General features: G+C 44.7%; 1 protein-coding gene across 1 annotated transcript; it reads right to left on the bottom strand.

Annotated features, from left to right (window-relative positions):
* FBXO45 (F-box protein 45) lies at nucleotides 1-27,709 on the bottom strand. The gene is made up of 3 exons (XM_041002889.1): nucleotides 27,392-27,709; nucleotides 14,727-15,083; nucleotides 1-4,102 (listed from the first exon to the last, which is right to left on the bottom strand). The coding sequence occupies exons 1-3, from the start codon at nucleotides 27,707-27,709 to the stop codon at nucleotides 3,917-3,919; spliced, it is 861 nt and encodes a 286-aa protein (XP_040858823.1). The 3' UTR covers nucleotides 1-3,916.
* Nucleotides 27,710-27,956: the final 247 nt, after the last annotated feature.

Genomic DNA, 27,956 nt, shown 5'->3' with positions numbered 1-27,956 from the left:
GTTTTAACTTTTTATTAGGAAACTAAGGCAAAACAACAGAATTCAAAAAAATAATACAGATCATAATTTTAAACAAATAGGAAATCTACATCCAGAACTAAAAATTAATTTGCCAGTCTTTGTGAAGAACGGGGAACGGTGACAATGTTCAGTCGTTACTTCTCCTTCCCAGCCTCAGGCTGGCACCCTTTCCTTCCTACTCCACTTGGACTCGGAGAAAGCATTTCTTCTCCATCTGTCCTTTGCCACTACAGCCTGTGATTTCAGAGGAGCGTCTGTCTTGCTACATGGTTCTCTGTTACTTTAGCAAACATGTGAGCACCTGCCTCGTGGGCTTGGAAGAGGCAGCTATGAAGATAAGCCTGTCCTAGTTTAAGGGAGCTAAGACACCAATAAATAATTAATAAATATAAATAATGTTACACAAGGCATAACGCAACACAACAGGAATTCAGCATGGGTAAAATATAGGACTAAGGACATTTCAAGGAAGATTACATTTGGCCAGGGGACCTGGAAGAGGTTCTGTGGGGACAGCATCTGAGCTGGTGCAGGTGGTTCCTTCCTAGTGAAGGCTCCGAAGTGGCCCATCGCAACCCGGGGGGGGGGGGGGGCCGCTTCAGAGCCCACGCCTCAGACAGTAATCCTTCTAATACCACTAATCTTTAAAACTCTCTAGCTAACTCTCCAAATCACTTAGTTCTCAAAAAACTACCAAGAACTAGTAATTTTAGTCTACATAAATGGTAATTTGAGGATGTAAGGTAAAAGGTTAATTTGGTCAGCTTCCATATGGTATCAGGCTATTATTTTTGAAACTCTTTCCTGGGCTAATCATATCCATAAGGCAAATGTCTAATCACTGAAACCATGATTTCAAATAGTCAATGGAGATGAAACCCACTCAACTTTAGGTGTTTTTAACCGAAAGAATGGCAGATGATATAGACGGCTCCAAAAGTCAGAGTGAAAATGATGAAATGATTCTATCAACCAAGAATTCCTTGTATGAAAATTTTAATAAACTACGAGCCACTGGACGATTACAGACTTTAAGCCTTGAGAATTTTTCCTTCCCTTTAGACAACTCTTTAGACAATCCATCCCAAGGGTAACAGAAGACGGTAACATAAGAGTCATGTTGGCTCCCACATCTGCATGTTGCATTAAGGAGAAAAAAAAAGTGCTCCCAACTTCCCCAAATTCAAATACATTTTTTTCCTGATCATAATTTTGGCTGAAATATAATAAATATGACTTTGTTTTTTTTCAACAGTAATTTTTCATCCATAACACAGCAGCTGCCCATTTTGTCCTTTACCCTCAATATCCTGTGAGGTAGTGAAAAGGGAGGGAGGGAGGGAAGGTTTTCATTTGCAAATGAGAATTCAAGATGAGTTTTAGATCAATGGTTCTCAACCTTAGTAGGATATGGAAATCAGCACAGAGTTTTAACAAAAAATCATTTTGGCCAGTTCTAATCCCATGGCAGTATCAGATTATCAAGAGTATGGGACCCAAAAATCATTATTTTCAAAAACATACGTCAAACTCCAAAGGACAGACAAGGTAGAGAACCACTGGTTTTGATAATTTATACTCAATTTTCAGGTGCAATTGTCTTCTACACAAATACTCTCTGCACCAATGAAAAAAGAGGCTGCGTGTCCATGAACGATGTAGCAGGTTAGTACTGCATACAGACACTATTGATCTAGGAATACATCTTCTTACCAGGCTACAAACAAGGCTTTCACTGCCCTGATGCTCTTGCTGACCTGGATTCTCCATTTTATTATAAAAGGTATAAACTGGATATTGTGTTTCCTTTGCTACAGGAATGGCTTACTGTTAAATTTTAGACAATTATTTGATGCTAGGCTTAATGTGCAAAAACCATGTGTTTCTGTTTTCCATTCTGCACCTTCAACACTATTACAAATGAATATTTACTAATAAGACAAAATAAAGATTATAAACACTCTTTAAAAAAAAAAAAGGCTCTTGGAATTGGCCATACCATAACCTGAAAAAGAAGCAAGTACTTGCAGAATTTTATCACTTTGTAAGTAGCCAATTTCCATCCTGAACCAGTTTTTTGCAATCAAATTTTAAACTTTGCCAAATTGAGTTGTTCTACACCAAGTAAAATCAATTTCTTTGATCAGCTACATTCTCTAATACATTTAACATCACTCTGTACAAGATTTCTTCTTTTGACACAGATATCAAAAGTCTTCAATAAATTTTACCCTTTCAAGCCACATACCAAATACACAGTAAATACTTGTAAACCTTTCAGGTGGCAACAGCAGCCTTTGTTCTATGGTTGAAACCCCTGGCTTCACTGGAGTACTGACAATTTCAACTCTCAAAGCAACCCAAGATCCCCAGCAAGCTGCTTGCTGTTCCTAACTTAGACTTAAAACAAAATATACCTACAGCAACAATCTCAAAGTACAAAGATTTCACTTGCCTTCGTCAATTCTTATTATCAGAAACCATACAATTTATACTTTCATACAGAAAGATATTGTTTACTTCTCTTCTAACAAAAGAAAATCTCAGTTCAGGGGTAACGGATCACCGACACAGGGAATATTAATGAAGAGAAATAAAGTGTATCAGTCCAAATAGGAGGTAATGTTAGATTTGTCAAGGATGAAACTTTCAAAATACTGCCAACCCGAAGCTGTCACATTTCAAGTCCCATGGGGGCAATTTTTTATCATTAAATCAAAAATGTTCTCAACTTGGGTTCAGGCTGTCAGAGTTTCTGGGAGGTGAGTAAACATTTTCGTGGTAGCCCCAGTGAAGAATCTGAAACTAGGACTACTGCATGACGTAAACAGTATGAAAGGAAATTTTTCCAATATTATCTGTAGCATTATGAAGTTACAAAATAAAAGGAACATCATTCTCTTACTTGCCAGGAGTCTGCGATGACAGCTTTCATGGAGTAAATAGCAATGTTCTGTATTATGAGACACTTTCTCAGCCAAAACATAAAACCAGACACCAAAAGGTATGCATTGCTATCATGCTTGGATATGTGTCTTGGCCAATATTTGTATAAATAGAAATAGATGTGCCTTCCCTCAGTGTTTAACCAGGAAACTGAAGGATCTTTACTGTAACTTTAATGGCTATAAAACCTTACAATCCAGCAAGACTGTAAAACCTATGGGAATGGTAAGCCAGAAAGAATACAAAATGAGCCAAAACTTATCTCCTCTTAAAATCCTCTTCTTTGTAGTAATGCAATTGTCCCAAAATGTTATTTTAACTTTGTACCATGTAGTGGTTTTTAAGAAACTGAACTAGAACAAAGCCACCCCTTTGTCCTTTTTTTTTCTTTTAGTTTTTTAAACACACATATTGTATATACAACTTTTAAAATAGCTGCACAATTTTCTGTCTCAGAGAAGTGCAGTCCCAGGCAGACCATGCTTCTCAATATATTAAAAATATTAAATAGAACACAGCCAGTTTCATACTTCTCTGATAGTCAAGCTGGCTGGGGGGCGGGGGGACTGGAGAAAGAACAGGCGGTTGTAACATGGGATCAATCTTTCTTCACCAACACACTGGTTGAAAATGTGCTACTTCCTTAACCCTCTCTCACAGCATCTCAAAAATTTCACCTTTAAAGCTGGAAAGAAAAACATTGCTAATTTAGAGACAAAATCTGTTGCAACCTGCATAGGTCAACTGCCCACTCAACCAACTGCGACCCGGAGGCTTTCCCTGGCCCGGTGGAAAGAGAAAACACTAAAAATAATCTGCAGCCGAGTTGCTTCTCCAGTTCACAACTTCTCGTGTTGCTGAGGATGTTACTTGGACATGCACATAACACACCGTCACTTCATGATTCCCAGAAGCGGCACTCTCTTCTTTCATCTCAAGAAAGCCACTGTCATCCATCCAGGGGTTTTCCAAGGTACACCAAGGTCACTTCTGTGTTGCCATATACAGCGGAAACTGCTGGATACAAGCAGACCTTCGGAAGTCCTCTAAAGGCAACCCCCAGGAACTCATATCCGCGTTCAAAAGCTAAAGTCTTATCTTCCATGTCCAAGATGACTCGAATTCTTTCTCCTATCTGCAAACAGATGTCGAAAGATGGTTAGAAGAAAATTCACCAAGGATACAATTGGAAGAAACATAATGAGAATGTATATCCTAAAGTTTTCCAGAACAATCAGAAGGGAAGCTTGCTGGGTCAGGGAAAAGGACGTAGTTACGGAAAATACATCAGTCTCTTTGCAAATGCTTATTCTGATCGTTTTGTTTAAAGACTCACATGGGACCTACATTTAATTACTAACAACTTACATGCTCTCTCTAAACAATCTCCAGGTTTTATTTACATTTTGTTTAAACGCTTTTCTTAAGCCTCCTAGTGCTTTACCATAAGACTTTCTAGGTAACCTTGTAGATTGCTTTATATACCCTCAAGAAGTTTACTTAGCCAAATTTTGATAAACACTACTGTAAAAAAAAAAAAAGGATTTTTTTTTTTTTTTACTTTTTAAAAAGATTTATTTTTCTTGGAAAGGCAGATATACAGAGAGGAAGATCTTCTGTCCAATGGGTCACTCCCCAAGCGGCCGCAAAGGCTGGAGCTGAGCCAATCCAAAATCAGGAGCCAGGAGCTTCTTCTGGGTCTCCTAAGCAGGTCCAGGGTCCCAAGGCTCTGGGCTGTCCTTAACTGCTTTCCCAGGCCACAAGCAGGGAGCTGGATGGGAAGCAGAGCTGCCAGGATTAGAACTGGCGTCCATATGAGATCCCGGGGCGTGCAAGGTAAGGACTTAACTGTTACACTATCGCACCGGGCCCTGATTTTTAATTTTAAAGTTAGAGTTACACAGAGAGAGGAAGAGACAGAGACAGATCTTACATTCACCGGTTAATTCCCCAAACAGCCACAACTTGGGCTGAGCCAAGCAGAACCAGGAATCTGGAGTTTCTTCCATATCTGTCACATGAGTGCAGATGCCCAAGGACTTGGGTCATCCTCTGTTGCTTTCCCAGAAACATTAATAGGGAGCTGATTCACAAGTGGGGCAGTCAGGACACGAACAAGCACTCATACAGTATCTAGGGCACTGCTGTTGCAGGTGGAAGTTGAACATAATACACTATGTTAGCCCCAACTGCAAGTTTTTTGAACCACAATACACAATTTTTTTGAATTCCACTTTTCTGGTTCACTCCTTAAATGCTGCAACACCCAGGGCTGGGTCAGGGAGAAGCCGGGAGCCAAAAACCAAAACATTTGGGTCATCATCGTCTGCTTCCCAATCAGCCTGATACAGAATCTGGGGGTCCTAGGCAGTAGTTTAATCTACTATATCACAACAACTATCTCAAGTATATTATTATACACACAACACACACACAAAACCACCATGGTAATGTGACACTTAAAATCTCTTTAAAGTTCAAAAGTAGTTCCACATAAAATATAGAATTTATAAAGTCAGTTCCAACTATAGATTCCAAACATGCAAAACAGGCTTATTAAATAGTTAACTGTATGTAGCTCCCTGCTCTGAGACAACTTTTAATTGTGACAACAGCAGCACCACCTGTTAAATGGTAAGCTCAGTATATCCAATTCTTATTTGGAAAAGCAAATAAAGAATGCTGCATCTAAAATCTGCAATCAAAAAATAAAAAATCTGGGCCTGGTACAGTAGCCTAGCGGGTAAAGACATTGTCTTGCACACACTGGGATCCCATATGGACGCCAGTTCTAATCCTAGCAGCCCACATCCCACCCAGCTCCCTGCTAGTGGTCTGGGAAAGCAGTCAAGAATGGCCCAAAGCCTTGGGACCCTGCACCCACATAGGAGACCCGGAACAGGCTCCTGATTTTGGATTGGCTCAGCTTCAGCTGTTGCGGCCGCTTGGGGAGTGAATCATGAGACGGAAGATCTTCCTCTCTGTATGTATCACTTTCCAACAAAAATTAAATCAGTATTTAAAAAAAATCAAAACTCCCTACTTCTTAATTACGATAACCTTATGGTTGTCACTTACTCTCTCTCACTGTATATCCTGTCACAAATAACTGCCAATGTGCTTTTCCTCTATTTTCCTTACTTACAGATTCATCCATAATCCATCTTATGGATCAAAGAATCTCCAATTCATCACTACCACCACAATTACCCACAAGATACAAAAAAAACAAAAAAACAGGAAAAGGGCCCAATACTGTAGCAAAGTGGCTAAAGTCTTTGCCTTGCATGTACTGGGATCCCATATGGGCGCCAGTTAATATCCCAGGTGCTCCACTTCGCTTCCAGCTCCCTGTGTGTGGCTTGGGAAATCAGTCGAGGATGCCCCAAAGCCTTGGGACCCTGGCGTAAGACCCAGAAAAAAGCTCCTTGCTTCGGATTGGCAATGCCACCACTGCAACCACTTGGGAAGTAGTAAACCAGGGAATGAAGATCTTTCTATTTCCCTTCTCCCTGTAGATCTGACTTTGCAATAAAAAAAAAAAGGAATAAAATGCTAATATTCTGTTGAGTAACTATCTTGTGCTTTATCTGTATGACCTTATTTAATCCTCATATTAACCTTAAGAGTTAGCTCTTATTTTACTAAAGACAAAATTGGGCTTGGAGGCATGGTTTACCAGCTAAAGTCCAAGCCTTGAATGTGCCAGGATCCCATATGGGCACCGGTTCTAATTCTGGCAGCTCCACTTCCCATCCAGCTCCCTGGCTTGTAGTCTGGGAAAGCAGTCGAGGACGGCCCGATGCTTTGGGACCCTGCACCCGTGTGGGAGACCTGGAAGGAAGTTCCTGGCTCTTGGCTTCAGATCGATGCAGCACCGGCTGTTGTGCTCACTTGGGGAGTGAATCATTGGACGGAAGGCTTCCCTCTCTGTCTCTCCTCCCCTCTGTATTGTAATAAAAATAAATAAATCTTAAAAAACAAAAACAAAAAAAGACAAAATCAAGAGCTATTTTTGCTGTAATTTCAAGGGTGCTCCACCTTGGACAAGCAGCAAGCAAAAGCACAGGCAGCAGACAAAAGTCCTTCAAATTGTGGGTATCTGTGGGTAAAACCTGGAGATGCCAAAGCAACTGGACACAGGAGGATCTTGAAAAGCAAGGGAACCACAAAAAGTGACGAGCTCTACATCCTGATGGGAATAAACTCTGCCTGAATGAGTGTGTGAGCATCAGACAGGCTGTAACCCCAGGGAACCAAGCTGGAAAAGCAGCAAGGCTGACAATACCGAGCAAAGACATTAGACATTGCACACCTCAGGAGAGACAGAGTTCAGAGACGGAATCCAGTCTAGGTAACTGCGCACTGTAACCAGGCCCAGGGGGTTTCGTTTTGTTTGCAGACAGAAGTTCTATTTGCAAAGTGACCAGGTGAACACAGAAAGCGGGAGGGGAGAGCACCCACCAGGAGGAAAGGGCCGGCAGGTTAGGTGCCTCTTGAAAGGCACCTGTGCTCTTAAGAGTACAGCAGTTTTTGGGAAACAAAACATTCCAGAATAATTAGAACCTGTATGTCCAGTTTTTAATTTAAAAATTACTGAAAAGCAGGAAAGTGTGACTCATACTCAGGAAGGAAAAAAAAAGCAGTCAATGAAAAGTAATGTCCTGAGGCCCATGCAGCAGAGCACACACAGCAGCACACAGGGGACCTGCCAGCAGCTCGGCCTGGCACCAGAGGACAGCCCTGCTCCCCAAGACACAGGAGAAAAATAAAAATTGGAAGCGCTTGTCCCACCTACCTTCCTCCATGCCTGAACCCTCTCAACCCTTACTGGGTGCCTACATGAGGTATAACCTTCTCAATTATGCAAACAGCATTAAAAATTAAAAAAAAAATAATAAAAAAAGCTAACATCCCCAACTATAGGCAACATCTTAGGTTTCCTTGTATCTAAGAAAGTGTGACACTGCTGGAAGAAAAGCAGCCAAGAGCTGGTGGGCATCTTAGGGCTGGTTGATGTCAACTCTGCTAACTATACCACTGCGCCAGCACAGTTCCCTATTCTGTTTTTTTTTTAAGATCTTGGAGGAAGCAGATGGAGTGCCCATCATCTTCTGCTTCCCAACCACCCTAGTGCCACCATGGGGGGGGGGGTATTGGCATGCATCACTAGGGGATGGGGGACTGGAGAAGGGTCATAATGGAGGTCACTAAGAACTTATTTGGCATATAGATTTCGAATGGCAAACATGGACCAGGCCACTGCACTTGCAGGGAATAAGGAAGGTGATATGAAATGGATCTGAAGGGGATCCGGAGGACCTCCCTGGGTGAGGCCAAAGCACCCACCTGCCAAGTACAAGAGGCAGGACTGTGGGCAGACAGGGCTAGGCTAGGTCATAGTACTTGGTGCATTTGGGGGTGGGTTAGGTAAGGAATTAGGTAAGGAATCTTGGGGAATTGCTCTGACTGGCCACCGCACCCACTGCTAAGTGTCAGGGTTGGGAGCAGCCCTGGTAGGGGATCTTTGGCAACACCCCTGCTAAGCCGCAGCACCTATCAATGCACATAAGAGCCAGGGCTGCAGGAGGGCGGGGCTGCGTTGTGCTGTAGCATCTGCCAGCAAGTGCCAGGGGTGGGCCATGTTAGACTGGACTGCAGCATTCATTAGAATGTATGAGAACCAGAGCTAGGTACAGGCCTAGTAGGTAATCTTTGGGGACACCCCTGATAGACTGCAGCACCTGCCCGCACCTTTAAGAACTGGGTTTTGGGGGCAGGCACAGTAGGGGCTTGTAGGGGTTGCCATGCCTAGGTCACAGTGCCCACTAGTGCACCCGGGAGCCGGTTAGGTCCGATTAGGTCATAGCACTCACTGGAACCTGTAAAAACTAGGGCTGGGGCAGGACCAGATAGGAGTTTTATCGAGGTCACCCCCACTAGGTCGTAATACCTGCTGGTGTGTGCAAGAGCCAGGGCTGGGGGATGTTGTGGGCTAAGGAGTTGATTAGTGTTCGTTGGGATGGGCAGGAACAGGAACTGGGCTTGTAGCTAAAAACACCTAGATGAATTGGACTAATCTGTATCCAATTTCCTGGCTAAATTAGGACTTGGGGGGAAGAGTACATAAGGAGAGGTGAAGGAGTGATAAAGAGAGACTTCCACCATCACTGGTCTCCTCTCTGTGCTTCATCCCCAGACCCTCTCCCTGTCCACGTTACTGGTTCTGCTGGCCAGAGCAGGGGGAGGCACTAACTAAGCAGGCTGTACTAACTGGTACATGTGCTGGCTGGTGCAAGGGGTGGACTGAGTCCAGCCCTGCACCAGATGGCACACACACGAGAGCAAGGCCTGAAGACGTCCAGGTGAGACTTCTTAGCAGCTTCCCTGAACCTGGTGCAATGGCTCAATTGGCTAATCCTCCCCTTCTAAGTGCCAGGATCCCATATAGGTACAGGTTCACGTCCTGACTGATTCACTTCCCATCTAGCTCCCTGCTTGTGGCCTAGGAAAGCAGGATAGGATGGCCAAAAGACCTGGGACCCTGCACCCACATGGGAGACCCAGAGGAGGCTTCTGGCTCCTGACTTTGGGTCACTCAGCTCTATCCATTGTGGCCATCTGGGGAGTGAACCAGTGGATGGAAGATCTTTCTCTCTGGCTCACCTTCTCTCTGTAAATCTGCTGTTCCAATAAAAATAAGTAAATCTTAAGCAAACAAACAAACAAATAAAAAAGGAAACATTCACACACATACTACTCACACACACTCAAAAAAACCTACAGAACAGCTCTCTAACTAGACCATAGAACTTGATTTCTGATCCCAGGGAAAATCACAGACATGTGGTCTAATCCTGGAGCACATGTTGCAGCTGCAGGGCTGGACCACCTCAGGGGCTGCTGACCCTTGCGTAAGAATGGAGTATGCCTAGATGAGTTTGAAGAGCAGGACAGTTAGCTGCTTTAGGCCAACAGAAGACTTCGAGTACCTCATCAAAAATAGGAACAATGGACAGTTTGAACACTCCAAGCCAGGTTCTAAAGCCAGCACCTAGGTCTGTGGACAGGTGAAGGTGGACAAGGACAGCCAACAGCCCTTACAAAGAAGTTCCTACCTCTGGTATAACAAAACTATAACGACTTCTCAGAACAATCCAGACCACTGAAGTAACACCTTTAGAGCCTTCTTTCCCACATCAGGGCCTCCTCCGTGAGCACGGTTATAGCAGCAACAGCCAAGAGTGGGGCATTTCCCCATACCCCTGTGCACACAGGAGGGACAAATGAAACCTGACTTCACCCTCATCTACTCTCTCCATCCTAATGGGAATCCCACATGGTTCTGACCCCCTCACCTTCAAAAAAACCATTAAAATTTTTAAATGTCTACAATGAAAGATACAGTATTATTTTTAAAGATTTATTTATTATTTTTATTGGAAAGGCAGATGTACAGAGAGGAGGAGAGAGAGAGAGAGGAAGATCTTCAATGATTCACTCCCCAAGTGGCCCCAACAGCCGGTGCTATGCCTATCCACAGCCGGGACACAGGAACATCTTCCGGGTTTCCCACACGTGGGTGCAGGGTCCCAAGGCTTTGGGCTGTCCTCGACTGCTTTCCCAGGCCACAAGCAGGGAGTTGGATGGGAAGTGGAGCTGCCGGGAGTAGAACCAGTGCCCATATGGGATCCCAGTGCATGCAAGGCAACGTCATTAGCCACTAGGCTATCGTACTGATCCCAATATAGTATTTTTTTTTAAAAAAAAACTTATATTTATTGCAAAGGCAGATTTACAGAGAGAGACAAAAATAAACATTTCGCAGGCCTGAAGCAGTAGCCAAGTGGCTAAATCGTCACCTTGCATGATAATACTGTATCATCAAGCAGTAGAAGATGGCCCAAAGACTTTGGGCCGTCCTCTATTGCTTTCCCAGGCCACAGGCAGGGAGCTGGATGGGAAGCAGACCAGCTGAGACACGAACCTGTGCCCATATGAGATACTGGCACTTGCAAGGTGAATTAGCCAATCTAGTCATCATGCCGAGTTCAAGACACAGTATTTATGAATGAATGAATAGTGATTTTTCAATTGAGAAAAAGAACCAGAGACACACATTTGATCTTACAAATAAGATGACGCCTGGGATGTCCACATCTCAGAGTACTGAAACTCAGGTCCCGACTATTCTTGATTTCAGCTTCACATTAATGTGCATTCTAAAAGGCAGCAGGTGGTGGCTCAAGTACTGAGATCCCTGCCACCCATAAGGACTCAAACTGCATCCCTAGCTTCTGGTTTTGGTCTGGCCTAGTCCAGGCTGTTTCAGGCATTTTGGAGGAAGTGATCAAGAGGATAGAATACTTTGGACTCTCAAGATAGCTGAAGGGCCCGGCACTGTAACCTAGAAGTTAAAGTCCTCACCTCGCATGTACTGGGATCCCATACAGGTGCTGGTTCTAATGCCAGCAGCCCTACGTCCCATCCAGCTACCTGTTTGTGGTCTGGGAAAGCAGTCGAGGATGGTCCAAAGCTTTGGGATCCTGCACCCATGTGGGAGACCCAGAAGAGGCTCCAGGTTCCTGGTTTCAGATCGATGCAGCTCTAGCCATTCCGGCCACTTGGAGAGTGAATTAATGGACAGAAGATCTTCCTCTCTTTCTCTCCTCCTCTCTGTATACCTGACTTTGCAATAAAAATAAGTAAATCTTAAAAAGTGTATATATATATATATATATATGTAGCTCAATAAAAATAAATTATTTTAAAAAGGAAAGGAACCAAATGAAAATTCCAGAGTTGAAGAATGCAATAACCAAAGTTCACTCTCCTGGCTCAATAACAGAGTTGAGGAGAGGAGAAAAGAATCTATGAATCTGAAGAGGCAGCAACAGAAATCATCCAAACCAAAGAATAATAGCAAAAGAATATAACTAGACACTGACAAATAATCCAGCGATTATATTAGATGTAAAAGGACCAAATATTCAACAGGTAGAGATTGAAACTAAGTTAGATAAAAAGGAAGACTGAGCTATACTCAATCTAGAAGACTCACTCTAAATACAAAGAATTACGTAAGCAGATGGAAAATGCATAATTTGCAATACTAAGTATAAGAAAGCAGGGATGAGGGTCTGGTGCCGTGGCCTAGCAGTTTAAGTCCTCGCCTTGAATGTGCCAGGATCCATATGGGTGCCAGTTCTAATCCCGGCTGCTTCACTTCCCATCCAGCTCCCTGCTTGTGGTCTGGGAAAGCAGTCGAGGACGGCCCAAAGCCTTGGGCCCCTGTACCCACATGGGAGACCTGGAGGAGGTTCCTGGCTCCTGGCTGTGGATAGGCACAGCACCGGCCGTTGCGCTCACTTGGGCAGTGAATCATCGGACGGAAGATCTTCCTCTCTCTCTCCTCCTCCTTTCTGTATATTTGACTTTGTAATATAAATAAATCTTTAAAAAAGGAAAGCTGGGGTGAATATATTAACATTTACAAACAAACTTCACGAGAGAATTACTAGAGACAAGAAAGGTCTACTCATAATGACAAAACAGGAAGACAAAACAATTGGAAATGTACATGCTCTAAAACACGTAAAGCAAAAATGACAAAGTGGAAACACCAAGTAGTAAGTAAATTGGAGACTTCGGTACTTCTAACCATAAATAAAAGAATTTGCACAAAGCACTGGCTCTGTGTTTAAGGGGATACACAATGGAAGTGTAGCAGACTGATATGTTCAGAGGCGGAGACAGAGAGCAGTGTCTCTACGCATACACAACAAGGGTGGACTCCCAGGACGACGGCTCCAGATTCCTCACAGGAGAACGCTGGACGCTCCGACACTGTCCACACCTACGCTGCCGGGAGACACTTCAATGACCCATTGTGAACTAGAGGGGAAGTCAGTGGGGAGGGGAGGGAGCTTGGCGAGGGGGTGGGAAATCCACGTGCCTATTAAACTGCATAACAAATTAAAAAAAATCAATTGAAATAAACATATTGAAAAGATAACAAAAAAATAGTACAAAGGAAAATCAACAACATACAGGACCTGAACACTATTAACCAACATGACAAATCGCCATTTAAAGAATATTCCATCTGGGACCAGTGCAATGGTTCAATGGCTAAATAGCCATCCTGGAAGCACCAGGTTCCTATATGGGTGCCAGTTCATGCCCAGGCTGCTCCACTTCCCAGCCAGCTCCCTGCCTGTGACCTGGGGAAGCAATCAAGGACATCCCAAAGCCTTAGGACCCTGCACCCGTGTGGGAGACTCAGAGAAGGCTCTAGCTTCTGGCTTTAAATTAGTTCAGCTCCAGCTGTCACGGCCATTTGGGGAGTGAACCAGTGGATGAAAAATCTTTGTCTTTCCTCTCTGTAAAGATAATCTGCCTTTACAATAAAAATAGATAAATCTTAAAAAAGACTATCCCATCCAACAGAATATACTATTTTTAAGCACACAGAAAACACGAAGATTAAATTTTATCATGGGAATAAATCAAGTCTGAATCAATACAGAGGACTGAAATCTTATGAACAGATTTAAGTACTCTCACGACTTCATCTTAAGGCTAATGACAGGATTGTTTCTTCAGTAATCATGAAGTCCAGATACCCCTTTCCTTAGGGTTCTGTCAGAACCAAAAGATCAATCAGGAAAAGTCTTTGGTATAAATCCTTCCAGCTTTTAAACCTTGGGAAATAGGATACATTTTCAATTTTTCTATATTAATATGCCTGACTTGAGATCATTATTGAGGTTGGGAGCTTTCAAGATACATGTGCCTCTGAAATATGCAACTCACAGTTCCTCAAGATGTCCAATTTCTCATCACACTGCATATTTCTGCCAAAATATGCCAATTATACAGCTTTTAAAAATAATAGTAATTTTTAAATTTATCTGAAAAAGCCACAGAGAAAGACAGAAACAGACAGTAGATTCCTACCCACTGCTTTACTCTCCAAACACTCAAACCAAACAAGTTTGGGTCAGGTGAGAGCCAGGAACCAAGAACTCAAACCTGTTCTTCCCTCAGGGCCTCACAGATGGGCACTGAACCCAGGTACTCCCCAACATGGGATGTGGGCATCTCAAACACTAGTTAAAAATGCTGGCCTCCTACTGTAATTTTGATTCTAGAATCAAATGAGTACAAATAAGTCCAAAATTAAACAACAAAAGTGTAGCTATCTGTCTGAACCTGCCTATATACAGGAATCCCTGAAGCCTCCAGGGGCTTTGAATCCACACAGATTAACAAGGACCCAGGGTGAGCACGTCTGTGCATGCAAACAGGTGCACAGTAAGATGTCCAGAAATAACGTGTGGATATGCATTGACACAGTTAAGATGATAATCTAGAACATGAGCTGACAAAAACTAGGCCCCTGGGCTCAATCTGCCTTACAGCCCATACATAAATAGGGTCGTATCAGAACACAGCCAGGGCCATTTGTTTATGTATTATCCACAGCTGTTTTCAACTTGTAACAACAGTTGAAAGTTGAACTGTGCAGTCAAAAATACTATCTGACCCTACACAGAAAAGCTTGCCTTTTTTGAGTTACAGCAAAAATGAACTTGCCTGAGGTCAAACAGGTACTAGGAAACAAATACCAAGATATGCTATACCATTTATTTTTATATGACCAAAAAAGACACAGTTGCATAAAAATGTGTAAATTAAAACAAATTAAAGTATGACTTGACAAAAGCCCACACATGAGAAAATATCTAGGTTCTTACCTGGTATTTTGGTGCATTGTTGCATTGTGGAAAACTGCCATTGACCTCCCCATTATGTAGTAGATTATTGTCCACCAGATTCCAGCCCCAGCTCTGGTCGTCACTGCCTAGCAATGCCACATAACCTTGACACTGCATGGGGGCTCGCTTGGTGGCAATTCCAATCACTGCCACGGTGCCCAAAGGGCCCTCCCACCACACTTCCCATGCGTGGCGGCCCTCACTGAAACCAATCTTGGTCCTTGCACCATCAGTGCTCTGAGCGATGGGGTTTCGATGTAAAGTGAAGCCATTCTTCTTAATATAGACATTTCTGGAGCAGTCATTAGTGCTGAAGGCATGTTGGAAAGCACGTACCTGAAAGGAGGAGAAACACACTAAAGAAACAGAAATTTGATTCTCCTTTGAAGTACCCCAAACTTCAAAATATATGCTTTGAAATCATAGTTATATTTTGTAGCTGACACTTTGGTAATAGCATGCTAAGCCTCTGCCTAAGGTGCCAGCATCCTATCTGGGCACTGGTATGCATCCTGGATGTTCCATTTGCAATCCAGCTCCTTGCTAATGGTCTGGGAAGGCAGCAGATAATGGCTCAAGTGCTTGGGGCCCTGCACCTACGTAGCAGCCCAGAGAAAGATCCTGGCTCCTTTAATCTAGTATTTTATATTAAAAGGACAAGCGATGCACTGTTTCCATATTGGTAATATTGTCATAAAAAGGTTACACTTTGTAAAGTAGAGACCTTAGGTAGCTCTAAAATTAATGATAAATTTTAGAAACCACAGACCTCCAAGGGTCTTTAACCTACCTGCTGGGAGTTACTCATATACCGAGATAGTATCAACCTCTTTTGATGAAACCAAATAATCCCCTAAACAGCATCTCCATTCAACTAGCAGGGTTTAATAAAAAGATGTTCTAAAAGAGAATGTGGAAATGGTGATTTCACCCACCTTCCTGTAGCCCTTGATCCTTATCACCATAATCAATTATGTAAAAATCATCAAAAATAAAAAGTAGAAAAAGACATTCTTTAAGAGTCACGTACAGGGCCCAGTGAAGTAGCCTAGTGGCTAAAGTCCTTGCCTTACTTGCGCTGGGTCCCATATGAGCACAGGTTCGTATCCTGGCTACTCTACTTTCCTTCCAGCTCCCTGTTTGTAACCTAGGAAAGCAATACAGGACAGTCCAAAGTTTTGGGAATCTGCACCCACGTGGGATACCTGGAAGGAGCTCCTGGCACCTGGCTTCAACTCAGCTCAGCTCAGCTCTGACCAATGCAGTCACTTGGGGAGTGAACCAGCGGATGGAAGACCTTTCTGTATCTCCTCTCTGTAAATCTGACTTCCCAATAAAAATAAATAAATATTTTAAAAAAGAGGATATGTACAACAAATGAAGTAGCCTAACATTACTTATGAGGCCTTTTTTCTTTTTTTAAGGATTTATTTTTGTTTTTTATTGAAAGGCAGATAAACATAGGAGAAACCAAAATCTTTTGTCTGTTGGTTCAATTCCCAAGTGGCTGCAACAGCCGGAGTTGGCTGATCGAAAGCCAGGAGCCAGGAACTTCTTCTGGGTCTACCATGCAAGTACAAGGGTCAAGGCCTTGGGCCATCCTCTACTGCCCTCCCAGGCCACAAGCAGGAAGCTGGACGTGAAGTGGAACAGGTAGGACACAAACCAGTGTCCATATCAGATCCTGGGGCATGCAAGGAGAGGATTTAGCCACAAGACTATCAGGCCAGGCCCAGCCTTTTTTGTTTTTAAACTTATGTAAAAGGCAGAACGAGAGTGAGAGTGAGAGAAAAAGACACATCTTGCACCTGCTGATTCACTCAACTGGCCTTAGCAGCCAGGAGCCTGGAATTCCATCCTGTTCTCCCACATGGAAGGCACTGAGACAAACTTCAGGGTCATCACCCGCTGCCTTGCCAGAAGCATCAACAGGAAGCTGGATAGGCAGCGGAGTAGCATGCACCGTTCTCCATGCAGCACGCCAACATGAAAAATCAGCTTCTTTGTATAAATAATCTCTCATGTTTTAACAATCTGAAACTTTTGGTTTGTGTATTTTGTTTAAAATACTTCCTTCATTTTATTAAAATTGCTCAAAAATCTTGAGCAATTTGCTGGGAACTACTGCTTAGGTTAATCCAGAAACAATCCCAGTCAACAGGCAGCAAGCATTATAAAGAGTCTTAGAGGTCAGCTAGTTCAGTTCCTGAAAGCGGACAGCTCCTGAGGTAGAGGAGGCCCTAAGAAAATAACACCCTTGGGGGCCTAGCGGCTAAAGTCTTTGCTTTGAACGCCCTAGGATCCCATAAGGGCGCCGGTTCTAATCCCAGCTGCTCCACTTCCCATCCAGCTCCCTGCTTGTGGCCTGGAAAAACAGTCAAGGAAGGCCCAAAGCCTTGGGACCCTGCACCCACGTGGGAGATCCAGAAGAGGTTCCTGGTTCCCGGTTTCGGATTGCCCCATAGCACCCGCCGTTGCGCTCACTTGGGGAGTGAATCATCGGATGGAAGATCTTCCTCCCTGTCTCTCCTCCTCTCTGTATATCTGACTTTCCAATAAATAAATAAATCTTTAAAAAAAAAAATCAACATTTTTCTGAAAGAGAGAAGTGGCAAAACAGAGAGCCTCCATCCACTGGTTCACTCCCTAGACGGCCATAAAGGCAGGGGCTGGGGCCTAGGTCAGGGCCAGGATGCAGACAGGAGCTTCATCCAGGAAATCCACACAGGGCAGGGACCCAAGCATACTTGAGCCATCTTGTGCTTCTTTCTCAAGTTGATAGCAGGGAGCTGGATGAAAGTGAAGCAGCTAGGACTCAAACCGGCACCCACACAGAATGTCAGTACCTTCCTAGGCAGTGCTTTACCCACTATACCAACACCAGGCCCCACTCTTCTTAAAAAAACAAAATAAGAGACCAGTGCAGTGGCACTGTAGACTAATCCTCTGCCTGAGGCACAGGCATTCCCTATGGGCTCTAGTTCATGTTCTCAATACTCCCCTTCCGATCCAGCTTCCTGCTTACAACTTAGGAAAGCAGTGGAGGGTGGCTTGCACCCTTGAGCCTTTGAGTCCACACAGGATACCTGAAAGAGGATCCTGGCTCCTGACTACAGACTGGCTCGGCTCTGACCAATGCAGCCATTTGGGAAGCGAACCAAGAGATGGAAGATCACTCTCTTCCTCTCTAAAAATCTGCCTTACACATAAAAATAAGTAAATCTTTAAAAAAAAAAAAAGAATTAAACAAAAAAACCCTCAAACCTGTGGCTTCAAATAGCTCCTAATTTTACAAAGAAATGATAAATCTGAAATGTTCTTACACTTTTTCTTATCTGGACCCAGCAGCATGACAGCTCAAAGGCTAAATTCCCACTGTGCAAGCACCATGTGCATGCCAGGTTGTGTCCCAGGTGCTCCACTTCCCATCCGGCCCCCTGGGAAAGTGGATGATGGCACAAAGCCTTGGGACCCTGCAGCTGCATAGGAGACCCAGAATAATCTCTTGGCTCCTGGCTTCAGATCAGCTAAACTCTGGCCATTGGAGCCTTTTGGGGAGTAAACTAGCAGACGGAAGATCTTCCTCCCTGACTCTTTCTCAATGTAAATCTGCTCTGCATTTCCAATAAAAATAAATTTTTTAAAAATATTTTTTATTTTCATTGAAAAGTCAGATATACAGAGAGGAGAGATAAAGATCTTCTGTTCAATGATTCACTCTCCAAGCGGTCACAACAGCCAGAGCTGCGCTGATCTGAAACCAGGAGCCTGGAGCTTCTTCCAGGTCTCCCACACAGGTGCAGGGTCCCAAGGCCTTGGGCCTTCCTCTAATGCCTTCCTATGCCACAAGCAGGGAGCTGGATGGGAAGCAAGGTTGCCAGGATTAGAACCACTGCCCACATGGGGTCCCAATGTGTACAGGGCAAGGACTTTAGCTGCTAGGCTACCACGCTGGGTACCAATAAAAATAATTTTTTAAAGATTTATTTATTTATTTATTTTTATTACAAAGTCAGATATACAGAGAGGAGGAGAGACAAAGAGGAAGATCTTCCATCCAATGATTCACTCCCCAAGTGAGTGCAACGGCCGGTGCTGCACCAATTCAAAGCAGGGAACCAGGAACCTCTTCCGGGTCTCCCACGCGGGTGCCAAGGGTCCCAAGGCTTTGGGCTGTCCTTGACTGTTTTTCCAGGCCACAGGCAGGGAGCTGGATGGGAAGTGGAGCAGCCGAGATTAGAACTGGTGCCCATATGGGATTCCGCTGATTTCAAGGCGAGGACTTTAGCCACTAGACCATGCTGCCAGGCCCTAAAAATCAATTTTTTTTAAAAAAATATTTTTTCTGGGTCTGGCATGGCAGCCTGGTAGCTAAATTCCATGCCTTGCATGAGCCAGGATCCCATATGGACACCAGTTTGTATTCCGGCCGTTCTGCTTTGCTTCCTGCTCCCTGCTGTGGCTTGGGAAAGCAGTCGAAGATGGTCCAAAGCCTTGGGACCTTGCACTTGTGTGGAAGACCCAGAAGAAGCTCCTGGCTTCTGGCTTCTGGCTTCAGATCAGATCAGCTCAGCTCCGGTCGTAGCAGCCACTAGGGGAGTGAACCAGTGGATGAAAGATCTCTCTGTATCTCCTCTCTGTAAATCTGCATTTCCAATAAAATAAATAAAAGAAATCATGGTGTTAAAAAATATATTTTTTTCCCTGTCTGTGTCTATTATAACATGTTTTTAAGCACTTAAAAGTTCAAAATGAGTAATGGAGGAAAAGTAACCAAAACAGTATTAACTAAAATGCTCAAGACTATTAATCAGTGTGGGCTGTGACCTACGACACCAGTACTCCATGTGGGTGCTTGTTCATGTCCCACACGTGCTTAGATCAGGCTCCTTGTTTATGCGCCAGTACAGAAGATGGGCCCAAGTGCTTGCGCCCCTGCATTCACATGGAAGGTTCAGGATCTTGGCTTTGGTCTGGCCCAACCCTAGCCACTGCGGCCATTCAGAGTTAATCAGCAGATGCAGGACCCCTCTTTCTCTTATCTAGCCTCGTTCTGTCTGTGCCTTTCAAGTCAATCATTAAAAAAAAAAAAAACACCTGGGAGCAGGCACGGCTTGATGGGTAAGGCACTACGGGGGGCATCCTCTACTCAGTGCTGGGATCTAAATCCTGGTTCTTTTCTAATTCCAGCTCCTGTGTATATGCACACAGGTGACGGTGTAGCTGGGGCTCAGCTGCCACAGGGGAGCTCCAGCAGCTGGCTTGGGCATGGCCTAATCCCTGCTGTTCCAGCCATTTGGAGAGTAAAGCGGTGGAGGGAAGATTTCTGTGTGTCTGTTTCAGACAAAAATAAAATTTTTAGAAAGTTAATTTCTTCCTTATTAAAAAATATTAATAATTCTCTATGCCTAGAGTTCCCAACCATTACAAATTCCAGGTGCCTTCCCTCTGCCACACTGACACTTGGCACAACCCCTTTCTCAGACATCTGGTATCTTCCAATTTCCCTGGACGTATCTTCTACTGGAATCTTTTTCAGTGAGCATCTTTCCTCTGCACCCCAAAATTCTCCAAACTTATTGCTTGTTTACCCTGACATTTTCCAGATCTGTCTTCCTACAACAGCACCTTTAATACATTCAAACCTAGGTAATAAACTTTGATAGCTCCATAGCATTATCAACTGTAAATTCTTCTGCCCATCTCTCCAAGCACTCCAGATTTGTTTCATAATTTCCCTTCCTACTTCTCTGTTCTCGGCCACAGCATCATGTATCTGTTCTCTTCTCCCACACACTGTTCTCTAGGACCACCTCCAGGAAGCTGCTCTTACCCAGGGCCACGGCCACCCAAGTCCCTTCACTTCTGTTTCTTCCCAGTGGTGTTTACATCACGCAGCATATCACCTGTCAATCTTGCTTTTTAATGCACCTCTACCCACTTGATTCCAAAGAAAGAAACATTTGAGGAAAAAACAGAATCTAATCTAAATTGATCAACCACTGTAATGGAAAGTGGAGGGCAAAAGGAGCATGTTCAGCAATACCATGGAACTGAGATTAGTAAAAGCCAGGGTGAGATACAAAATCTACTCTCTTCAATAAAAGTTGCAGGGATGGAAGGTCGGGGAAAGACGGATTCTACAGACTCCAACGTCCTTAAAGGCACATGCAGTCATTTGCCATAGGAACTTCATGCAGAACTTGGTTAAACAAAGTCAATTTAAAAATCGTGGCCTAGTGGCTTAAGTCCTTGCCTTGAGTGCGCTGGGATCCCATATGGTTGCTGGTTCTAATCCTGGCAGCTTCACTTCCTCTCTGTCTCTCCTCCTCTCTGTATATCTGACTTTGTAATAAAAATAAATAAATCTTTTAAAAAAATAACACTGACATTTAATGAGAACTAGAAATCGATATTGCATTTGTTAAGGAATTACTGTTAACTTTTTGTAGATGTGAGAACAGTAAGGTGATTATGTGATTACTATTTTTTTAGAGATGGGAAGCTAAACAATCCAGCTGAAGTGAAAAATAAACACCAAAGATAATAAAAACAACCCATAGTTTTTGTCTCAGTCTCATGCACAAACCAAATTTTATGTTATAGCAAACAGCTTTAATACTAATGATCTAAGCCAGAAGCTTAAGAAATCTAGAAGCTGGGCCTGGCGGCGTGGCCTAACAGCTAAAGTCCTCGCCTTGAACGCGCCGGGATCCCATATGGGTGCCAGTTCTAATCCCGACGGCTTCACTTTGGTGGCCTGGGAGAGCAGTCAAGGAAGGCCCAAAGCCTTGGGACCCTGCACCTATGTGGGAGACTTGGAAGAGGCTCCTGGCTTCAGATCGGCGCAGCACCGGCTGTTGTGGCCACTTGGGGAGTGAATCTTCAGACGGAAGATCTTCCTGTCTCTCCTTCTCTCTATGTATCTGCCTTTCCAAGAAAAATAAATCTTAAAAAAAATGCTAGAAATCCAGCATGACTGACTTGATAACACATACCACACGAGCATTTAAAAAGAAAACCCCGTAAATACAATGACCAGTTCCAAAGGCTTTCCAGTACTCTGCCTGACCAAGCCCGTACCCGCCCTTCTCTTACCCAGGCTCCTCGATGATTCTGTCTCCGCGTTGTTGCTCACCCGCTCACCTGGTAAGCTGTCCACTATCTGAGCCACCTGCTTCTCTTGCCACAGAACCAGCAGGCCTGTTCTATACCAGCTACCCCTGGTATAGGTGCCAACATCTGTCCTCTTGGATTCATCTTTTCTGCCTGTTTTATTTTTTTCCCCTGAGACACACAGACCTGCACATCTACTGGTTCATTACCCCAAACGCCCACAAAGGCTCCTGACTGGAGGCCAAAGCTGGGAGCCAGAAACGCAAACCCAACCTCCCAGGTGGGTAGCAGGAACCCAATTATTTGAGCCAGAGGCAGCACTGGCAGGAAGCCAGAGTCAAAAGCAGAGCAGCGTCTCAAACTCAAGCCTTCCAGTGTGAAACATGAGGGTCTCCAGTGCTAGGCCAAATGCTCTCTCTGGCCTGTTTAAGTACAGTCTTTTGGATTTTTTTTTTCAATCACTCCTCTGTTCAAAGTCACTGTAGAACAAAGCCCAAATGACATACTAGGCTGTACTTCCAAGGCCACTCATGTCATACCTAGTGTACTTCCCACTATTACCTGACAATTTTTTTAAAAAAGATTTATTTTTTATTGGAAAGTCAGATATAGAGGAGGGGAGACAAGAGTATCTTCTGTCCGCTGATTCACTCCCTGAGCGGCTGTAATGGCCAGAGCTGAGCCGATCTGAAGTCAGGAGCCTGGAGCTTCTTCCAGGTCTCCCACACAATCAGCGAACTGGATAGAAGTGGAGTGGCTGGGACATGAACTGGCACACAATGGGATCGTAGTGTGTACAAGGCAAGAACTTCAGCCGCTATGTTACCATGTCAGGCCCTATCTGACAATTTTGTATATTTTGACTTCCCTAAAGTGCCAACATTAAAAAAAAAAAAAAAAAGATATTTGGGAAGTATAACTTCAATAACCTGATCCATACTGTTTTTGGGGGCTGCATCCCATGTGTTTTGATGTTTTTATTTCCGTTTCATATATTCCAAATACTTTCTTTTCTCATCAAATTCATCGCTGGCTCATGGATTACACAGTGGCATCATTTTTCCCAAGAGACTTGTGTCTCCTTTTTGCCACTCATGGTTTGGTTACTCAGTGGTGCATTTTTTTCATTGTGGCGTAATTTGTTGTTGCTGTTGTGGCTGTTGTTCTAATTCACACTAGTTGTTGACCTTGTTTCATGGCTTCTCGTTTATGGAAAGTATAATGATGGAGTACTGGGGTCTACCATATCCAGATGTAGGGGTACAATGCAACATACATCCCTGCTTCCAAACAAAAGATGGACTCCCAATGAAGCTGTTGGAAATATGTAGACAATGAGATGCTGGACTGTCTAACATTGTCTGTACCAGCAATGTCAGGGCACACTTAAATAAGAGACTGATAGAATTATGATTCCTTATGAAGTACTATACTATTGCAGCAACATGGGGAAATCTGTCAGGGGGTGGGAGTTTGGGGGGAATCCCAATCTATATGAATTTGTACCATAAAATTCAAAAATTCAAAATAATAATAAAAAGATATTTGGGGGCTGGTGTTGTGGTATTACAGCTTAAGCCTTAGTCTGTGATGCTGTCATCACATCTGGGTACTGGTTCAAGACCCAGCTGCTCCACTTCTGATTCATTTCCCTGATAATGCACGGGGAAAAGTAAAGGAAGGCTCCTCAAGACTGCCCATGTTGAAGACCTGGAAGAAGCTCTAGGCTTCTGGCTTTGGATTCACCCAGCCCTTCCTGTTGTGGCCATCTGGGGAGTGAAGTAACAAATGGTAGATTTCTTTCCACCTCTCTCTGTGATTTTGTCCTTCAAATAAAAATAAATAAATCTTTTTGAAAAAAAAAAAACATTTATTTGAAAGGCAGTTATAGAGAAAGAGGGAGAAAAAGGATTTTCTATATGCTGGTTCACTTCCCAAAAGCCCCAATTGCCAGGGCTAGACCAGAATGAACACCAGGAGCTTCATCAGGGTCTTCTACATGCAGAGACCCCAAGTGTAGGGGCCCCAGCACTTGGCCATCCTCTGCTGCTTTTCCAGGTCATAAGCAGGGAACTGGATTGGAAGCGGAGCAGCCAGGACTCAAACCAGTGCCTCCATGGGATGTCAGTATCACAGGTGGTGGCTTAACTTGCTGTGCTAAAATGTTGGCCCCTTAGCTCTAACTTCTAACAGCTACCTCTCTGAAATATCTCAATTATCTCAAAAACACAGCAACTCCTTCAAGTTCTAGCCTAAGTGATCTCTTTATTACGTGAGCTGGGTCTCTCACAGCAGTCCCTAGTCTCTAGCACTTTCCTCTTCCCACCTGTTTAAAATCACTCTCAAGGGGCTAGCGTCTTGGTGCAGGATAAGCCTCTGCCTGTGGCACCAGCATTCCATACTGGCGCTGGTTCAATGGCTCAGCTGCTCCACTTCCAATCCAGCTTCCTGTCAATGGCCTAGGAAAGCAGTTAAAGATGACCCCATGTCCTTGGGCCTCTGCACTCAAATGGAAGGGAGATCTGGAAGAAGCTCCAGGTTCCTGACTTCTGATCAGCCCAGCTCTGGCCATGGTGGCCTGGGGGGGCGAACCAGTGGACGGAAGATTCTCTATGTCCCTCCTTTTCTCTCTGCAAGATCTGCCTTTCAAATAAAATAAATCTTACTAAAAATTTACAGTCTGGTCCTACAGGTTTTTCCTAAATCTGTTAAGTTCCTTCCCTCCCTCCCACTACTTGCTTCCTAATTGATACACCATGTACCTAAGGTCCTTCTCCAACATGTTCTTCACACTCAATTCAGAAATCACCTCTCAACAATGCAAAATAATCAGAGGTGGACATTTGGCCCAATGGTTAAGACACTCTGAAAATGTCCACTTCCACACTGGAATACCTGGGTTTGCTACCTAGCTCTGACTCCTGGTTCCAGCTTTCTACTAATTAACATAGTTCCTGGGAGGCAGCTGATGATGGTTCAAGTGACTGGGTCCCTTACCACCCAAGCAGAAGACCTGGGTTGAGTGCCCAGCTTCAGTGTGGTCCAGCTGTAGCAGGTGCACGCATCTGGGAAGTGAACTAGCAGACTGGAGCTTTCTGGATGTCATTCTATTCATAAATCTTTCAAAAACGGAAAAGAACCACGTCACCAATTTGCACACCCTTAACTCTCTGCAGCTGACAATTTGACATGGCTTCCCTATAGTATGGCCCTGGTCCACCTCTCCCACCAGCGCACAGAATGGCATCCCCTTTGTTCTCACTGTACTCCCTCACGCTAAGGAAGTTCTGAGAAGGCTCTTCTCTTTCCCCTTGGCCTGTGAATCCGTATCCATCAAGTCTCAGTACACGGGGAACCTGCAAGAAAGCCTTCTCCAACCTCCTCATCTAAGTCAAATCTGCCATTACCTTCAGAGCACCATGCACTTGTGCATTGTAATATTTGGTCTACGCAGTTTACAATGCGAGTCATTATTCGATGAGCACCCATTGCCCCACTAGCTTGTAGGCTTCAACAGCCACAGCATCCATAAGGGTCTGAGTCTATTTTGGTCCCACTTCTTCAGCAAACCTGGACAGAATACCCGACACTCCCATTCCTGAGTAAAAACAGACACTGTAGACTCTTGGCCTGATTCTGCTCTCTTGCTACAATGTTCAGAACCTCCTCAAATTTCAGCTCAAACACAGCTATAACCTCAAACCTTCCCCAGACCTTCATTCCACCTAAATGTCTCCCTTCATTAAACTTGAGGTATACTTTTCTATATCACTAACACTGAGTTTCTACTGCATACAACTTCACACAGCTTCTCTTCTATTAGACTGGGGGCTTCCCCCTTAGTCTACCTGACCCCTTCTGAATTAACCTCAAGAGAGAAAAAAAAAGTCTGGCAATGTCTAAAGGGACAGGTCATTAGGATGAGCCTGCAATACCTCCAGGGCACACTGCAGAAAAGCAAAAAGTTTAAACCACTTACAAAACCTAAAACACTGCAGGATGGAGACCCAAGCAACCACTGCACAGGCTGCTTCCAAGGAGGCAACTGAGCAGCAGGGGGACAGGACCAGAGGAAGACACTTTGCTGGATCTCAGTTTGCTTGTACTGAAACTTAACTCACATGAACACATTGTCTTTTAATGAAGCTTATGATGTAGGCCAACAGATGTAACCTATTACAAATTAAGTCCTCATTTAAAACCAAGGCCAAAGAACACTGGGGGCCCTGGGTTGATATCAGGTGGTCGGGTGCTGGGGTGGTAGGGAGTCCGGATACTGCTTCTCCCTTTATCTCCCTCCTCCCCTCCAGAAACAGGAGAAAGAAACAGAAAGTTCGAAAACAATGATCACTCCCATCCTTCCCTAACCCTGGATCCTTCCCACATCAACTATGTAAACATTAAAAAAGAAAACCAATAAACTTTATGAAAAAAAAGTCAAAGCTAAATAAAACTTGAGAAAGGAGAAAACTGCACTTTGTTGCACTCTCATATAAATTTCACCTGGCACACACTGCACATCTACCGTGCACAAATACTGTCCTGATAAATGCTGCTTCATTTACTCCGAAAACAACTTGACAGCTTTCATATTTCACAGCTAAGTTCCTTATTAAACTAAAAGCCTACTTTATGGAGGGATAAATTTTAGATCTACTTCACCTAAAACACAACTTTCATTTGTTACTTTGATACAACCCCTTGACCCCCAGCAGTCTCCCACTAAAAAGGGTATGAACTCCTGGTTTTTAGTTACTTTTGTTTGTTTGTTTACCACACTCCAGGTCACACTTCTCTTTCACAATAACACTTGGTGCCCACTGTGCTGAGTAACTGCTAACCGATGGCAAGGCCAAGGTCTTTGGTTTATATGGCCTTAAGAATCCTCTCGCCCTCCCACAGTCTGTTACTCGCCATTTTTAGGTACATGAACGTGGCAGGAATATGCCTCAAGAATCTAGGAGGTGAAGGGCGAAATCAGCACCTTGGACGACACACAGACAGACCGACTCAAGGTAGGACTACGAGAAAGTTGGCCATCAACAGCCATTCAGTGGCACTAGGCAATGCTTCGAGGGTTAAGCAGTGCCTAGGACCAGCAGCAGAGGGAACGAAAGAGAACAGGGGGCGAAAATAAAGAAAAACTGGTTACGGATGGAGTTTGGGAAAGGTGGAATGAATGACAAGCTCACAGAAATGAAGGTTTGTTTAAAACAACCGAGGCTGGGGGAAGGGAGGTGTGGAAATAGGATGAAAAGGCACAACAATAGCGATGGTTTGTCTTTTAAAAGTAGAACGGGTGCTGGAAATCAGAGAAAACCAGCCCGCCTTAAAAAAAAAAAGCGTGGAAGTGGAGTGCAGCAAAGAACAGAACTTCATTCCACAGGGACAAGACGATGCTTTTTTTGCGGGGGCGGGAGGCAGGGGAAGGCACCGATGGGGAGCGCGGGGAAGGCGGGATGGAGAAGCGAGCCGTCTGATTCCCAAGCTTCGCCGAGCAGCGGCGTGGCCCCGGGGGGCCCCCTCACCTTGGCCTTGTAGCTGGGCAGGTTGCAGAGGATGTCCGTGCGCAGAGCCTCTTCGGCCAGGCTGCGGGCGCACAGGCTCCGCCACACCTCGCTGTTCTCGTCGCCGTGCAGGCAGCGGTACCAATGCTTGCACACCAGGGCGCAGCTCCGCAGCTCCGACAGCTCCAGATAGGAGAACACCAACTCCAGCACGCGGCTGGGCAGCCGGCCGCCGGCCCCCGCGGACCCAGAGCCCGAGCTCGCACCCGCACCGCCGCCACCGCCGCTACAGCCAGCACCGCCCGAGGCTGCCCCAGCCCCCGGGGCCGGTGCCGCCATCGCCTCACCAGCCGGCCCGGAGGCCGCCGCCGTCCCCGAGCGGGAGGCCGAGCCGTGCCTTGACACCGGCCGGGAGCAGCTCGCTCACCGCCCCCTTTCAGTGCCCACCGCCCGCGCCTCCAGCACTCCCGCCTCTGCCCGGGGGCGACCGGCGCGCGCCCCGCCTCACTGAGGGCAGACGTTCCGGCTGCCCGGGGCGTCCCCCGCCCCTCCCGCCGCGACTCAGCGCGGGCGCCGGAACCGCCCG

The sequence above is a fragment of the Ochotona curzoniae genome, unplaced genomic scaffold (genome assembly GCF_017591425.1).
Source record: "Ochotona curzoniae isolate NIBS_2020 unplaced genomic scaffold, NIBS_Ocur_1.0 scaffold_2587, whole genome shotgun sequence".
NCBI classification, from domain to species: domain Eukaryota; kingdom Metazoa; phylum Chordata; class Mammalia; order Lagomorpha; family Ochotonidae; genus Ochotona; species Ochotona curzoniae.
Note: the sequence above shows the minus strand (reverse complement) of the source record. Positions and strands in the feature narration are given on the sequence as shown.

Bases quoted from the DNA above. Each gene is read 5' to 3' on its own strand.
- FBXO45 (XM_041002889.1), bottom strand. From the start codon at position 27,709: ATGGCGGCACCGGCCCCGGGGGCTGGGGCAGCCTCGGGCGGTGCTGGC. The intron at 15,084-27,391 runs GTGAGGGGGCCC...TCCTCCTTTCAG, and splicing joins TGCCCAGCTACAAGGCCAAG to GTACGTGCTTTCCAACATGC. The intron at 4,103-14,726 runs GTAAGAACCTAG...ATCTGTTTGCAG, and splicing joins ACAATGCACCAAAATACCAG to ATAGGAGAAAGAATTCGAGT.